At 57.5% G+C, this 15,601-nt stretch overlaps 1 protein-coding gene and 1 pseudogene across 2 annotated transcripts; one reads left to right on the top strand and one right to left on the bottom strand.

Moving 5' to 3' along the window:
- Window positions 1–67: 67 nt before the first annotated feature.
- On the bottom strand, window positions 68–471 carry LOC105106470 (small ribosomal subunit protein eS27-like; annotated as a pseudogene).
- A 12,229-nt stretch (window positions 472–12,700) lies between these two features.
- Window positions 12,701–14,474, top strand: TMEM121 (transmembrane protein 121). Of its 2 annotated transcripts, XM_031454491.2 has the most exons (2): window positions 12,701–12,906; window positions 13,054–14,474. In XM_031454491.2, the coding sequence occupies exons 1-2, from the start codon at window positions 12,769–12,771 to the stop codon at window positions 13,723–13,725; spliced, it is 810 nt and encodes a 269-aa protein (XP_031310351.2). In that variant the 5' UTR covers window positions 12,701–12,768; the 3' UTR covers window positions 13,726–14,474. The 2 variants fall into 2 exon arrangements, with proteins under 2 accessions (XP_031310351.2, XP_031310350.2); XM_031454490.2 differs by having other exon boundaries at window positions 12,701–14,474.
- Window positions 14,475–15,601: the final 1,127 nt, after the last annotated feature.

Here is a 15,601-nt window from a genome sequence, read left to right on the forward strand (position 1 = left end):
TTTTTTTTTTTTAATCCAAAATGTGTTTATTGGGCTGGTTTCCCATCCATCTTGACTCAGGATGCTTTTAGTGCTGCGTCCGTCTGAAGGAGCATCCTTCTGTAACTCCTGTAGGCTGCAGAGGACAGCAGAGCAGCCAACACACGAAGCTACTGTTTATGCATGGCTAAAGACGGTGGTGACTGTACAGCGTCCTGGGCGTTTCACACCCATGAAACAGGAGCTGGGGCTCTGCACCAGGCGCTGCTTCTTGCGTTTCCTCTTCTCTTCAGGAGAGGGATGAAGGAGCTTTGCGAGAGGCATGTTCCCGTGGGGAGGTTGTCAGCGCCGGAAAGGGGGAGTGATTTTCGAAGACTGCGCTAAGACAGACTCTGTCAAGACTAGAAACCTGCTCATGAAAAGACCCTGTAAGACAGCGAGAGGACCAGGCAGAGCAGCTGTGACATCATAGCCTGTGAAGGGTCGGCAGGAGCAGACAGCTCTCCGTCACTGGGAGAAAGATGGAGGTCACTGAGCAAAACCCTGGGGCAGGCGCTGCGGAGCAGAGGGACCAGGGAGTCAGATGAGTGAGTCATGCGCCTTGGCTGTAACCAGGATGCGCAGGGACACCTGAGCGAGTCTGAGCTCGGGCTGGAGCGCAGGGCTGGGTGGATCCACCCCGGGAGGCTCTCGAGCCGTCTTGGGGGCAGGAGCGGAACATGGGAGATCCCACTAGTCAGCCAAGGAGAGTGGACGAGGGAGTGCCGTGGTGGGGGCAGCGTGGTGGCCTCCTGGGGTCCAGAGTCAGAAACTCAGAGCCTGAGAAAACACAAGCATGTCGCAGAAGGTGACATACAAGGAGACCTTAAAAAGCAGAACAGCCATGACGCGGGCAGGGGAGGGATTTGCAACCTGGGCGTCACCTCAGGACAGCGAGGGCGGAGCCGCGGGGGCTGCGGCAGTCGCGGGTCCTACTTTGGCTCACACTCACCAGTGTGGTGTCTGCTGCTTGTGTCGGACATGACATCATGTGCACCCCCGTGGCCGCGCCTGCACACGCGCCCTGTCGCCTGCAGCATTATGGTCCTTCGGGCTCCCGGCCTTGCTGCCCGCTGGCTGGCTTCCCTCTTTTTTGTCCTCATTTGCACTGGGTGACTTTGGATTGACCTTGGCTGCGGGGTGTGGCTGGCTGGGAGGCTGGCTGGTCAGGACCACGGTCCCTACGGGCCCCTGCAGGCTGAGCCTGAGTGGATGCCTGAGGGGTGTTCCCAGTGTTCTGCTGAAGTCCAGGTTTAGGTGGAGGGGCCATTTCTTGGTGGCATTTAGGAGAGAAGTCCTGTTGGTGGGCATGGTTGGTGACCTTGGTCCATAGCTCCCTCCACCGTGTCCTTGCCTGTGGCTGTGGCCACAAGGCTGGCGACCATGCTGTTGTGGCCCCGCACTCCTGGGCCCCCAGCAGGCTCTTGGATGCTGAGTGCAGTGGCCACTGTCCTCTGTCCCTTCCTGGCCAAGCTGGGCCATTTCTCCATTCATCTGGCAGGATTCATGGGGTGCCTGATGTGAGCCAGCCCAGGGCTGGGGTAGGGCACAGGGCCACCCGTTGGTGTCAGGGGAGAGAGCAGACACCATAAACGCATGAGCACTAAGGGGACTGGTGGCCATGGACGTGCAGGGTGATGGGGGGCAAGGTGACAGAGGGTGGTGGTCAGAGGAGTCCTGCCTGGAGGCGGGAGGGAAATCTGAGGCCTGAAGGAGGGGAGGGCAGGATGCCGAGTGTCCTGGGGTGGGCGGTCCAGGCCGAGGAGATGAGGTGCAATGAGGAGCTGTGTGGGGTGTGCCAGGGAGGAGGTAGGGTGTGAGCTCAGACAGGAGGTTGGGGAGGGGCAAGGGCTGCAGACCCCCGTGGCCCCAGGTCAGGATTTTGGAGCGTCTTCTGAGCAGGGTGGAGGGCCTGTCTTCACTGTGAAAGGCCTCCTGTGCCTCTGCGGGCAGAGCTGGGGTTCAGCCAGAGGGCAGGTGAGGGTGCTGCCCTGGGGCCCAGTGGTTCTGGTAGATTTGGGGTCTGGGTCTGAGGCTCTCTTGGCTGTGGGGCATGTGAGCTGGCAGCTCGTGTTTTAAGTTGTTTCTTTTCTGGTTTGCTTATGGTCTTTATTTACAATTCCCAACTTTTTTCCCCTTCCCTTTCAGGGACAGTTTTTTTTTTTTTCCATTGTGGTAAAAAGCACATAGCATTAAGTTTACCACCTTAACCATTTTTAAGTGTACAGTTCAGTCGTGTTTTGTGTATTCACGTTGTTGTGCTACAGATGTCCAGAACTGTTTGCATCCTGCAGCCCTGAAACGCTGTCCCCACTGAACACCGACCCATCTGCCAGCCCCTGGCGACCACTCGGCTTCCAGTCCCTGCGATTCTGACTACTTTAGATACTTCACTTGAGTGGAATCAGACAGGATCTGTCCGTCTGGGACTGTCTTATTTCACTCAGCACAAAGTCCTCGAGGTTCATCCATGTTTTAGCAGGAATCAGGATTTCCTGCCTTTTTATGGCTGAAAAATATTCCTTTTATGGGTGGACCTCAGGAGGCATCTCCACTCAGATTTCTGTGGACATCTGGGTTGCTCCCAGCTCTTGGCTACTGTGAATGAGGCTATGGTGACCATGAGGGTGCGGACGCTCCTTTCTAGTCTGGTTTTATCAGGTCTCCAGGCTGTCCAGAACGGGGTGTGGGCGTGATGGGGACAGTTGTGCAGCCCCCAGAGACCCTGGAGGGGCACCAGGTACAGGACCAGCTGGCACCCGGGGCGTCTCCCTTGGGCGGAGCACAGCAGTGGAGGTCAGCCCTCCCCAGCAGTCGTTTCTTGGGACCCGATTGTTTTGGCAGCTGGCATCACCCCAACCCAGGCTCCTGCTCTTCCTCAGTTCACGGGGTGCGTAATGGCTTGGTAATTTTTTCACAGTGCCCCTTGGTCCAAAGAAATACCTAACACTTGTGTTTATTAGAACGGAAGGACTTACTAAGTATTTAGGTGCTAACAACCTAGTCGTAGCAGTGTGGAAAACAAAACCAAAACCAAAAATAAATGAACACACAAACTGAAAAAAAACCCCAAACCTTTAATTCTTCAATAACTACAACCACTTATCAATAGGATGTCTGAAATGGTCAGACTCCATAAAACTTCTCAAACCTTAATCACATGGGACACTGCCACCTGAGTTACCTGATCCACGAGGATTCTGGCCAGATGTTTGCTTCTTATTCCGGCCACTGCTGCTAAGCCAGCTTTGCAAAGAGGTTTCCTGGAAAGGAAAGCAGTGTGATCTAGCATTGAAACTCTGAGCTCATCTGCATCGTTCACCAGGTGTCTGTCTGACATGGTGTGTACTCCTGTGTTTCCCTCAAAAGTTTAAAATACACTGTAGCACCCCTGAGAACTCACTATGGCACCCGGTGGTGCCTTGGCACACAGTTTGGGAACTGCGGCCCTAATTAATGCAAGTCTGTGTGTTTTCCCATTTTGTTTCATTTCTACTTTGCATTGTGTGTGTGTGTGTTTAATGGAGGTGCTGGGGATTGCACCCAGGACCTCATGCATGCTAAGCGTGCACACTACCACTGAGCTATATCACCCCCCACCTCCCCAAATCTCTCTTTCTTTGTAAGGATGCTAGCCCTTGGATTTAGTGCCCGTCCCAATCCAGTATGAGCTCCATTTGGGTTGAGTGCATCTGCAGAGACTATTTCCAGGAGAGGTGTTGGGAGCAGGACTTCAGCATATCTCTTTTGGGTCATTATTTAACCCACAACAGATCCCTTCCTTACGGCATACATAAAATTTAGCTAAAAGTGGATCATAGACCTAAATCTAAAGCCTAAACCTATGAAACTCTTGGAAGAAAACATAGGGGAAAATTCTTATGACCTAGGGTTAGGCACAACCTTCTTAGATCTGATGCCAAAAGCACAGGCAACAAAAGACGAGGTAGATAAACTGGATTTCGTCAGAAGTTTTTATGCTTCAGAAGAGACCATCACAAGAGTTGAAAAGAGAACTCACAGAATTGGAGAAAAATTTTGCAAATTACATGTCTCTGGTAAGAGACTTGTATCCAAAATATAAACAGAACTCATTCCTACAGCTCAACAGTAAAAAGGCAATAACTCAATGGAAAAATGTGCAAAGGACTTGAGCAGACATTTCTCCAAAGAGGGTGCACACTTGATCAATAAGCACATGAAAAGATGCCCAGCATCATCAGCCACAGGGGAGACGCAAGCTGAAACTCCAACCACAGCGAGATAAATGCCCCTTCACCCATGGGGATGGCTACGACATCCTGACAGGAACAACTGCTGGCGAGCACGTGAAGAAATTGGAACTCTTATACATTGCTGGTGGGAATGTAACATGGTCTGCAAAACAGTTGGTAGTTCCTCAAAATGTTAAACATGGAGTTACGTATACCCAGCAATTCCATTCCTGGGTATCATCCTCAAGAGAAATGAAAACGTGTCCACACATAAATTTGCACAAAGTATTCACTGAAGCATTATTCATTACAGCCGAAAAGTGGGAACAACATAAATGTCTATCCACTGATGAATAGATAATAAAATGAATACTGGAATAAATAATGGAATGTTATTTGGCAGTAAAAAAGAATAAAATAGTAGCACATACTCCAACATGGATGAATCTTGAATGCTTTTTGCTTAGTAAAAGAAGGAAGTCACAAGCCCACATGTTGTATGGTTCTGTTTGTATGAAGTGCCCGAGAGGAAAATCTGCAGGGTCAGGAAGGAGGCTGCTGGTTGCCAGAGGCTGGGGAAAGCGGGGAAGGACTGGGGAGTGACTGCCAGTGAGCCTGGGGCTTATCTCTAGGGTGATGAACATGCTCTAGGATTATGATGTGCGTGAATATTCTAAAAACCATTGAATTGTAAACTTCAAATGTGTGAATCATACGGTATGTGACTATATCATATTAAAGCTGTTAAAAAATCAATTGGCCATGTTGGTGTGTGTTTAATTCCACACCTCATTTTGTTCCATTGATCTGTCTCTTTGCCATTACAGGCAGTTTTGGTTACTTCATCTTTACAATAAGTCTTAAACTTGGTTCGTGAGAGTCCTCCAACTTTCCCCTTCTTCTCCAGAGTTGTTTTGCCCATTGTGGTTCCTTCACATTTCTACCTAAACTTTAGAATCAGCTTGTCTATGTCTATAACATTTTGTCCACGGATTTTGATTGGTATTGCATTGAATCTGTAGGTCATTTTGGAGGAGAACTGGCATCTTAACCGCACAGAATCTTCCATCTCACGAACACAATTTTTCTCTCCATTTATTTAGGACTTGCTTTCTCTCATCAGTGTTTTGCAGTTTTCAGCATGCAAATCCTGTACGTGCTTTGTCAGACTTATTCCAAAGTATTTAATTTTGGAGTGAGCTAAAGTAAATGTTATGGCTTTAAAAATTTTAATTTTCCATTGTTTGTTTTCAGCAGAGGCAGGATTGAGGTTGTTTTGACCTTGTATCCTGCAACCTTGCTAACCTCACTTACTAGCACGCGGATATTTTTTGTTTTTTGTAGAATTTTTGGGATTTTCTACATAGACTTTCGTGTCATCTCTGAGTATAGAGAGTCTATTTCTTCCTTCTATTCTGTATGTCATTTGTTTATTTTTTCTTGCTTTATTGCCTTGGCTAGGACTGCGGGCACGACAGCGAATAGTGGGGGACTGGGGGATATCTCTGCCTTATTTCTGATCTTAGGGCAAAGCACCTTGTCTTTTCATGTTGGCTGTCGTTCTGTTTTGTTTTGTTTTGAAGATGCCCTTTATTAAGTAAAATGTCTCCTGTTTCTAGTTTGCTGAGAGTGTTTATCATGGATGGATACTGAATTCTGTCAACCTTTTTCTCTGCATGAATTGGTATGATCACATGGCTTTTTTCTTTAGACTGCTAGGATGGTAGGTCACACTGATTTATTTTCACATGCCGAGCCAGCCTTGTTCTCCTGTGATGACCTCCATGTGGTTGTGGTACTCCTTTGATTTTGTTTTTTATGTTGCTCAGTTCTCTCTGCTGGTACTTCGCTGAGGATTTTTGCATCACCGTGGCCTGGGTGGCTGTTGGTCTTTTCCCTTGTGGGTTGGATTTTCCTGGTTCTTCACAGGCAGAGTCATTTTGGATTGTGTCCTGCACATTCGGACATTACGTTGTGAACATCTGGTCTTGTTTAAATCCCACTGAGACGGCGGTATTTTTGTTTCAGTGCGCAGTCAACCCTGCTGCATTCAGGCTGCGAACTCCAAGTCGCCTTCTGTGGGCAGCGGTTTCAGCGTCCGTTGTTTTTGCAGTGTTGTTTGGATCTGTCTTGCGCGGGCGCGGCCCAGCGGCCAGCGGGGGACTCGGGCAGCGCTGTGTCCTGTAGTTCAGTTTTCAGGCTGGGTGTGACGACTGGGATCGGACCCAGGCACACAGAGCGGGGGTTGAGCCCACAAGTCACCAGCAACCTCACGTGTTGCTTGCTGCTGCAGCCTCCCCTCCATCACATCTCCGTTACTTTCTGGCTCCAGGGGGCTCCCCTTTCCAGCCCCAAGGTGGACGTCTGGAGTCTTAGTCACCCCATCTTCTGCACACTCCCTGTGACTGTCCCTGCATCTTGAGACAGAGCAGGGCCTGGCTCTCTCCGCCCCTCAAAACAAGAGGGTCCCTCCTCCTGGAACCATGTCTCCTCTCACCAGAGGGAGAGAAGGTCCTCTCCTTAAAATGGTGCTTGTGAACCTGCTGCCTTGACCGCAGCCTGGGTGGGACTGCCTGCATCGGCCATGTTTACTCCACCTCACAAAAGGGGACCAAAGAGACGTAAAAGAGAAACACAGCGAACAAATACAAATCCTTGGTCTCAATTCAGCCACTCTCCCTGTCTTACTGCATTTGGATTATCCTTATGGAAGTGTGTGTGCTTAAGTGTACTTAAAAAATTTTTTTTGGGGGGCGGAGATATTTATTTATGTATTTATGTATGTATTTATTTTAATGGAGGTGCTAGGGATTGAACCCAGGACTTCATGCATGCTAAGCATGTGCTCTACCTCTGAGCTCTACCCTCCCCCTTGTAAGTGTACATTTTATTCTGGACCGTTTGGAGGTAAACTCCAGGCACCATGACAGTTCATCTGGCCCTTTGTCACCAGTCGCTGGGGAACAGGACGGTCTCCCAGGTGAGCAGTGCTCACACGGAGACCCCCGCGGTCATCTGCACGCCACCTTCCTTCGGCGGGTAAGTGCATGATCTCTTCCTATCCTTTCCCTGTCTACTGTGTTGTCATTTCCACGTGTCCTTGTGAACAGTATCTAATTTGATTAAAAAAAAATAATCAGAGGGGAGGGTATAGCTCAGTGGCAGAGCACATGCTTAGCATGCACGAAGTCCTAGGTTCAATCCCCAGTACCTCCCTTAAAAAATAAATAAAAATAAATAAACCTAGTTAACTCCCCCTGAAAAAACAAACAAAAAGTAGACATTAAAAAAAAATCAGACCAATCCTCTTGGTCTTTCAATGGGGACATTAAGTCCATTTGCATCTAACGTAATTGCTGATGTATTAGCGTTTAAATCTGCCATCTTTAGAAGTTTTCCAACTTCTGCAGCTGCTCTATTTTCTCTCTCTTTTCTTGTCTTTTGGGATGATTCTTTTTTGGGGGTGGTGGTGGCGGAAGTAATTAGGTTTGTTAGTTTGTTTGTTTATTTCTTGGTGGAGGTACTGGGGATTGAACCCAGGACTCTGTGCATGCTTAGCAGGCACTCTACCGCTGAGCTACACCCTTGCCCACTAGCTAGGGCTAGGGCTAGGGCTAGGGCTAGGGCTAGGGCTAGGGGTTAGGGTTAGGGTTGGGGTTGGGGTTGGGGTTGGGGTTAGGGTTAGACTCAGGGTAAGGGTTGGGGTTGGGGTTGGGGTTGGGGTTAGGGTTAGGGTTCGGGTTCGGGTTAAGGTTAGGGTTATACCCTCCCCCTCCCAGGACTGATTCTTAAAAAACTCCGTTAGTTTCTTTCTACATGTTTGTAACTTAACAATCCGTGTGTCCCTTCGGTGCTGCAACTGGAAGTTCCAGGTGCTTCCTTGCCTGTCCAGCGTTAGTCAGAACCCTCGTCTCCATTTCACTCTTGCTTTATGGGCCGTTGCCGGTTTGCATTTTCACTTCACGTCTTCTAAAACATTTTCGTCCCTAAACATTTCGTCACTATCACACAGTCTGTGTTCGTTCAGATTTCCCCACATATTTGCCACATCCTGCACTCTGTTTTGCTTCTCGCCTCCCCGAACTCATCTGGGATTCTTCTCTTTGCCCAGAGTGCATCCTGTAGCAAGCTTGCTACAGCAAACTCTGCCTCTAAGAGTGATTTTAGGTCAGCTATTGTATTAGTGACCGATTGCTGCTGTAACAAGGTGCCACAAATTAAGGCAACACGTTTCCAGTCTCACAGTTCTGCAGTCTCATTGGGCTAAAATTCAGGCTGGTTCCTTCTGGAAACTCTAGGGCACAATTCATTTCCTTGGCTTTTCCAGCTTTTAGAGGCACCTGTGTTTCTTGGCTGCTGGCCACTCCCTCCAAGTCAGGGCGCAGCATCTTAAATATCTCTGACTCTCATACCTCTGTCCCCGTCCCATAAGGACACGCGTGATGACAGTGGGCCCATCCGATAATCTGGGGTGATCCCCTGTCACAATGCCATTAACTGTTTCACACTCTCCAGAGGGGGCCTGGTACGTGTCCCAGGTATTCTGGGCCCGGCCCTGGCGTCGGATGCACAGACAGCAGGGTCAGAGGTGAGAACCAGGGCTGGGTGTTTGGGGATGTGTGTGAGTGCAGAGCACTGGCTCAGGCACGCAGGTTTTGGGTTAAAGAGTGGGTTTTTTGAGCAGCATTTGGGAGAGGTGTGGGAGGCAGAGGGAGAGAGGCAGCAGAGAAGGGTCGGGTGGCTGGGGGGCAGTCCCTCCCAGAGAGTGGAGAGGGGAGGGAGTGGGCGGCCGTGTGGGCCCAGGGGACCCTGGAGCTGCTTTTGGCCTGCATCTGCCTCCCAGGCCTGCCAGGGTGGGTCTGCTGGGTGGTGGCTGGCGGTGCCCACTGACCAGATGGAGCCCGGGGTCTCCTCTACCTCCTCCATCCATGCTGTTACACCCTTTGTCCCTGGAGGCAGGGAGGCATCTGAAGGTCTACCTGGGGAAGGTGAACCATCCCTGTGGGATCTGGGCACAGAAGCAGCTTTGGGATCCTGACTGTCCTTCCTCCAGGGAGAGCAAGTGTGTGAGTGGCTGTGGAGGCTGGCACCCCCTCCCCCATCCACCTTCCTGAGGGCTCAGCCCAAGAGCACCTGGGCGCCTCCCCTGTGCTCCGGGGCAACTTGCTGTCCTCACTTCCCACTGGTCTCCATGTACCCGTGACCCCCAGTGCTGACAGACAGCACCAGGTCCGGTCACCTGCACAGACCCGGGACCCAAGCACCGGCACAGGATCCACCACCTGTGTGGACCCAGGCACCTGCTTGGGGCCTCAGTGCAAGCACACCAGGCGTGACTGGGACCCGGGGTGTCCCTTCGCCTCTTTGACCTGGTCTGCTCCTCTGCAGAGGCCCGCAGGCAGGAAACCGGTCTGCTCCTCCCCTCCTTCATGCTGGAGTGGACACGGCTGGGATGTTGGGGGTGCTCAGTGAGCACAGTGTTTGGGGAAAGAAGCCAGGGCCTCTGAAGCCTAGCGTGCCCCCTGGACGTTTGGAAAAGAGGATGAGGGCAGCCCACTGTCCCTGTTCTCCGTTCTCAGTTCTCAGAAAAAACCCGAGAAGGCTGGAGAAATCCAGGACGCCAGGCTCTCTGGGACGTGGCACCATGTCCCTAAACAAGGGCTAGTGGGGCCACCTGCAGATAGCGGGTGGTCAGCCCGGCCGCCACGTCGGGGCTAGCTCCGCGGGTAGGGCACGGGGTCCCGCAGGCCCCCTGTCGCAGGCAATTGGGGTCACCCTGGCTGGCGGCCGGGGTGAGGGCTGCCGCGGAATTTCAGGCTGTGAGCAGAACTGAGTCGCCTGCCACGCGATTCTCCGGGTGCGGTGAGGAGAGTGGAGAGGACACTTCCTGAGGCCTGCGTGGACCCGGCTTCCCAGCGCCATCCCTCCAGGGGGCCGCTGCTGCGCAGTGCTGTCGCCGTGGCAACCAGCGCTGCGGAGGGGGCGGGGGCGAGGGGACCCCAGTCCCGGTCCGGCAGGCGCAGGGGGCGGGGCGCGCAGGGCGGGGCCTCGAGCCGGGGGCGGGGCGCGCGGGCGCGCGGGCAGGGGGCGCAGCCGAGCCGAGAGGAGCGCGGCCTCTGCTCCGCGCACAGACAGGCTCCGCGGGGCCGGCCCCGGCGCAGCGCAGCATCTGGCCCGCGGCGGGTAGGTGCGAGAAGGGCGCGCGGGCCGGGGGCGCCCGGTGACCCCCGACCACAGGCGCGATGGGATTCAGGGGCGGCGCTGCAGGGGTGAGGCCTGGGAGGCGGGAGGGCCGGGACCAGGCCCTGTCGGGGGAGCGGGCGGTGGGGGCAGAGGAGCGGAGATACGGCCTGCGGGAGCGGCCCAACCCCGTCGCCGCCCTCTGTCCAATCGAGCTGGGGGAGGGTGCTCCCTTCCTCGCCCCCTGCCACCCCTTGTGGGCACTGAGGTGTGGTTGGGGTAGGGGGGCGTGCAAGGCGCCGGGGAAGAGGCGGGCTGTGAGGGGCCCGGAGGCTCCAGAGTCTGTGAGGACCAGGCAGTGAGGCATGCAGGGGCACCAGGGCGGGCACACGACGGCCAGGGCAGCAGGGCCTGGGGCCAGTCCCCAGGGAGAGGCCTGGGCAGGGCGTGGGGGAGGGGTGGTCAGGCCCTGGCTTTGGCTTCCTGGGGGCCAGGGGCTGGGGCTCCCTCTGTGAGCTCCCATCGGGATGGGGTCTGTGCCCGCACCCTTAGCCTTCTGCCCATGTTTGATGAGTGACTGAGGGGTGCAAACGCCGTGGAGTGGGTGAGGAGGGAAGGGCTGGTGGTGCAGGGGTTATTTCGCTAGTTGCCGTGGCGGAGTGCTGGGACGAAGGAAATTCCCAGGCCGCTGCTGCAGCCACAGGAAGCCCAGGTGCCGGGGTGGGGGGCTTCGTGGGTCAAGCGTGTCCTCCCAGTGGGGGTGGAAACGGGGTATGTGTGTGTGGCGGGGGGAGCAGGGGCTCCTGGAAGTGAGGAGGCCCGGGGACTAGGCTGACGGCCCTCCCAAGGCACTTTCTGCTCCACGTGTCCGAGCTCAGAGTGGTTGAAGGGTCCTGGGTGTGGCAGCAGGGACCCTGGAAGGCGGTGCTGGGTGGGGTAGCAGCAGCAATGAGGCTAGGGGTGGGAGCCCTCTCTTGGAAGGGGGCCTCCTTCCCCAGGCAGTGGGGGCTGCGGTGTCACCAGGGGCAGGCCGAACACTCACTCCACAGTCACGGGCAACATTAAATTTTATGTCCTTGTCTAGACAGGGCAGTAAACAGAGCCTAGGGGCCAGGTGTGTTGTGGGAGGGACCGGAGGGGTGGGGAGCCTGGCTGGGAGTGAGCCTGCACGTGACTTTCCGGTGGGCGAGGTGGGCCTCCATCGTCCCCCTGCGTGTGAACGGGCGCAGGTATGGGGACCCATAGTCTGGTGTGAGACTCTGACCAGCACAGCCATGACAACCAGTGCCCCGGGTGTGAGAGAGGTGCAGGGGCCTGCGGAACACGAAGCAGGCCCAGGTGGGCATTAGCAGAAGGCAGGCTTCCTAAGATTGCCCCAGAGGTGCATGGGGAGGGAGCGGCAGAGGGACCACCCCTCCGCCACGAGCAGCGCAGCGTGGGTGAGCTGGCTTGGGTGCGGGGGGATGTACATGGTAGGGGCCGCTGCCAGGACAGGAGCCTCCCAGGGCAAGAGGGAGCCACTGTGGGAGCAGGGCTGAGAATGGTCCACACGCCCTGTGGACAGTGGACCGTGGGGGAGACTGAGTCGGCTGGGGCAGGGAGGAAAGAGGCTGGGGCTGCGAGGCAGGGGTAGGGAGGCACGGAGAGGCTGATATCAGGGATGGAATCCTCAGGACTTGGCTGACTCTCAGTCCTGGATCAGAAAACCTGTCCAGGGCCCTGGCTCCCGGTCTGGGACTTGTTCTCTGCCTCCAGCCTGCCCTGAGCGCGCAGAGCGAAGGGCGCAGGCCCGCCTCCCCGCCCAGTGCGGCGCCGGGAGAGAGGACGCCCGAGCTTCCGCGGGAGTGGCCTCGGGCCAGAACCCCGGGCGTGGGGCCCAGGCCACCAGAGCCGGAGAGACGGCGGCGTGGGCCCAGCAGGGACAAACCACCGGGGCCTCGGGGACACGCGCGGCGGCAAGAAGCCACTTCCCGTTCCATTTCCTCCCTGGCGGTGGCGGGAATGAGGTCTTGGGTCTCAGGTGGGGCTCCAGCGCCCCCTGGAGGCCCCGCTCCGGCTCGCGGTCCCCAGTGGGCGCATCGGCGCCTGCGTGCGGCAGAGGCCTCGGGCCCAGGGTGGGGACAGCGCCCCTCGCAGGAAGCACGTCTTGGGGGTGGGGGAGGCTGCCCCCTCCGCATTCTGACTCTGCTCTGATCTCCTCAGGTTCCGAGCTCGCCGGCCGGGAGCGGCAGCGCCCTTGGGGCGGCTGGACGGGCCCCGCGCCATGCCCGAGGGCTGAGAGCCGCCGCCGCCGCAGGGCCTCGTCCCGCCTCGCGTGGGGGCGCGCGCGCCCAGGTCGGGGCCCCGGCGGCCGACCATGGTGCTGCCGCCCCCGGACCGGCGCCACGTGTGCCTGACTACCTTGGTGATCATGGGCAGCATGGCGGTCATGGACGCGTACCTGGTGGAGCAGAACCAGGGCCCGCGCAAGATCGGCGTGTGCATCATCGTGCTGGTAGGTGACGTGTGCTTCCTGCTGGTGCTGCGCTACGTGGCCGTGTGGGTGGGCGCCGAGGTGCGCACGGCCAAGCGCGGCTACGCCATGATCCTCTGGTTTCTCTACATCTTCGTGCTGGAGATCAAGCTCTACTTCATCTTCCAGAACTACAAGGCGGCTCGGCGCGGCGCGGCCGACCCGGTGGCACGCAAGGCACTGACGCTGCTGCTGTCGGTGTGTGTGCCTGGCCTCTTCCTGCTGCTCGTGGCGCTCGACCGCATGGAGTACGTGCGCACCTTCCGGAAGCGCGAGGACCTGCGCGGCCGCCTCTTCTGGGTGGCGTTGGACCTGCTGGACCTGCTGGACATGCAGGCCAACCTGTGGGAGCCGCCGCGCACGGGTCTGCCACTGTGGGCCGAGGGCCTCACCTTCTTCTACTGCTACATGCTGCTGCTGGTGCTGCCGTGCGTGGCGCTGAGCGAGGTCAGCATGCAGGGCGAGCACATCGCGCCGCAGAAGATGATGCTCTACCCGGTGCTCAGCCTTGCCACCGTCAACGTGGTGGCCGTGCTGGCGCGCGCCGCCAACATGGCGCTCTTCCGCGACAGCCGCGTCTCGGCCATCTTCGTGGGCAAGAACGTGGTGGCTCTCGCCACCAAAGCCTGCACCTTCCTCGAGTACCGCCGCCAGGTGCGCGACTTCCCGCCGCCCGCGCTGGCGCTGGAGCTGCAGCCGCCGCCCCCGCAGCGCAACTCCGTGCCCGCGCCGCAGCCGCTGCACGGCCCGCCGGGCCGTCCCCACGGGCCCTCGCCCACGCGCGACGCCCTGGACACGTGACAGGGCCCTCGCGGCCCCCGCGGAACCTCGGGGCGTTGAGACGCGTGGCGGCAGGTGCGCGCTTTGCATGGGATGGGGTGGGGGCGGGGGCTCCCCAAGGGGTCGGGTGCAGTGAGCGCCAGTCCCTGGTGGGCCCCCCCGCGGCCTCTTCATCTCAGGAATCCCTCGGACCACGGACCTCAGCCTCCTTCAGCCCGCCCCAGCGTGTGGGCAGCTGTGTGCGGCCTAAGCCAGGGCAGAAGGGCCCCGCCCCTGCCTACTGGGGGCCTGGGTGGGAAGGGAGGACAGAGTGGGCGGAGGTCTGGTCCCTTGGGGGTCCCTCGGTGGGGGCCTCTGGCTCAGAGTTTGGGGCCAAGGAGGCCTCTGTCATTTTAAAGACCCGTGTTTACAGTTTTGTATGGAACGTGCCACGGCTCTGCCTGTTTGATGCGTCCAGTCTGACAGCTGGGGAGGGAGGTGGGAGGGGCGGGGTGTGAGTGCGTGACAGTGGGGGTGCTAGGCCAGACCACTTTCAGGACCTCTTCCCCAGGCCGCTCTCTGGAGCTCCTGGGTGGAGGACCATTGCTGATCCGACCCAAAGACACGGTCCCTCCAACCTCACTGTCCCCACCTCCAGAGGTACCATAACCCTTAACTTCGCTCTTCCTGGAATACCGCAACCCATCCCTCACCCCAGGGATGCGCTGGCCCCACACCTCAGACCCATAAGTGTCTCGGGCCCCTGGCTCTTGCCAGTGACCCCGGGCTCCCCCAGCCCAGGACAGTTGGAAGCCACATGGGACCAGGCAGAGGCTTTGCTCCCCGTGGACGGTGCAGCCGCAGGTCAGGAGCGTGGAGCCTGGCCCAGAGGCCCATGGAGCCAGCAGCAGCAGGGGCGCAGGCAGCGTGGGGCCCTGGAGTAGCAGAGAGGACGCCTTGTCGCGAGAGCGCACAGCGCTGAAGTCCACCTGCAGGGCTCTGCTCTACCCTGACCTCCACCTGGACGCCTTCACTTGTGGTGTGACCTGGGCACTCTGCAGGCTCAGGAGGTCTCGGTAGCCTCTGGGGAGGGGCCCTTTACCTCGGGCCTTGCAAGGCTGTGGACGAGGCTGTCTGGGCGGTGGTCACGCACATCTCGACAGGGGGCGCTGTCGCGCGGATCCGCCCCACCCTCCGCCGGAGCCCCGCGGCGATCCAGGCGCGTGCCTGCGTTGCCCGATGGCAGCGCCCAATGCCCCTGCCGCCCGAACGTGCCCATAGCCAGCCGCTCCCAAAAGGGTCCCCTCTGAGCCCCCGTCTTGCCAACGGCCGCAGTTCAGGGCGTGGCCCCCGTGAGCAGGCGGCGCTCCTCCCTGCCCCGACCCCCTTGCCGCCATTTGGAGTCTGGCCTTCGGGAGTCACTTGCCTCCCAAGCAGGTGGCCTCTGGGCGGCTGTCTTTGGGTGCGCAGGGACTGCCGTGGCAACAGACCTGCCTTTGCCCCGAAACCGCCCCGTGGTCCCGCCCTCTGACCACGCCCTCAGTGAGCCATCCAGCCTCCTCTAGGCTGGTGGGCGGTGGGAGGGCCCGAGGGTTCGGTGGGAGCCGCCCTGGGAAGGCCCAGGGGCTGTGAGGCCACTGGGTCAGTGGGCCAGGCTGTGGGTTGGGGGTGGGGCCGTTGGTGAGGCCTTCTCCGCCTAAGGCTAGTGCCGGCCCATCCAGTCCCCTCCTGGTCTCTGCTGCCCTATCGGGGACGGCAGGGAGGATGTGTGGAAGAGCGGAGTCGGACCAGTTCTGGGTTCCTGACCCCTCTCCTGACAGCCTGTTTTGGGTTCCCACCTGTTCCTGGAGGAACCCCTTCTTGGCCCTTGCGTCGCGGACTAGTGATGGGGAACATTGCTGTGGGGTGGGCTTTGCTT

This window comes from Camelus dromedarius, chromosome 5 (genome assembly GCF_036321535.1).
Source record: "Camelus dromedarius isolate mCamDro1 chromosome 5, mCamDro1.pat, whole genome shotgun sequence".
NCBI classification, from domain to species: domain Eukaryota; kingdom Metazoa; phylum Chordata; class Mammalia; order Artiodactyla; family Camelidae; genus Camelus; species Camelus dromedarius.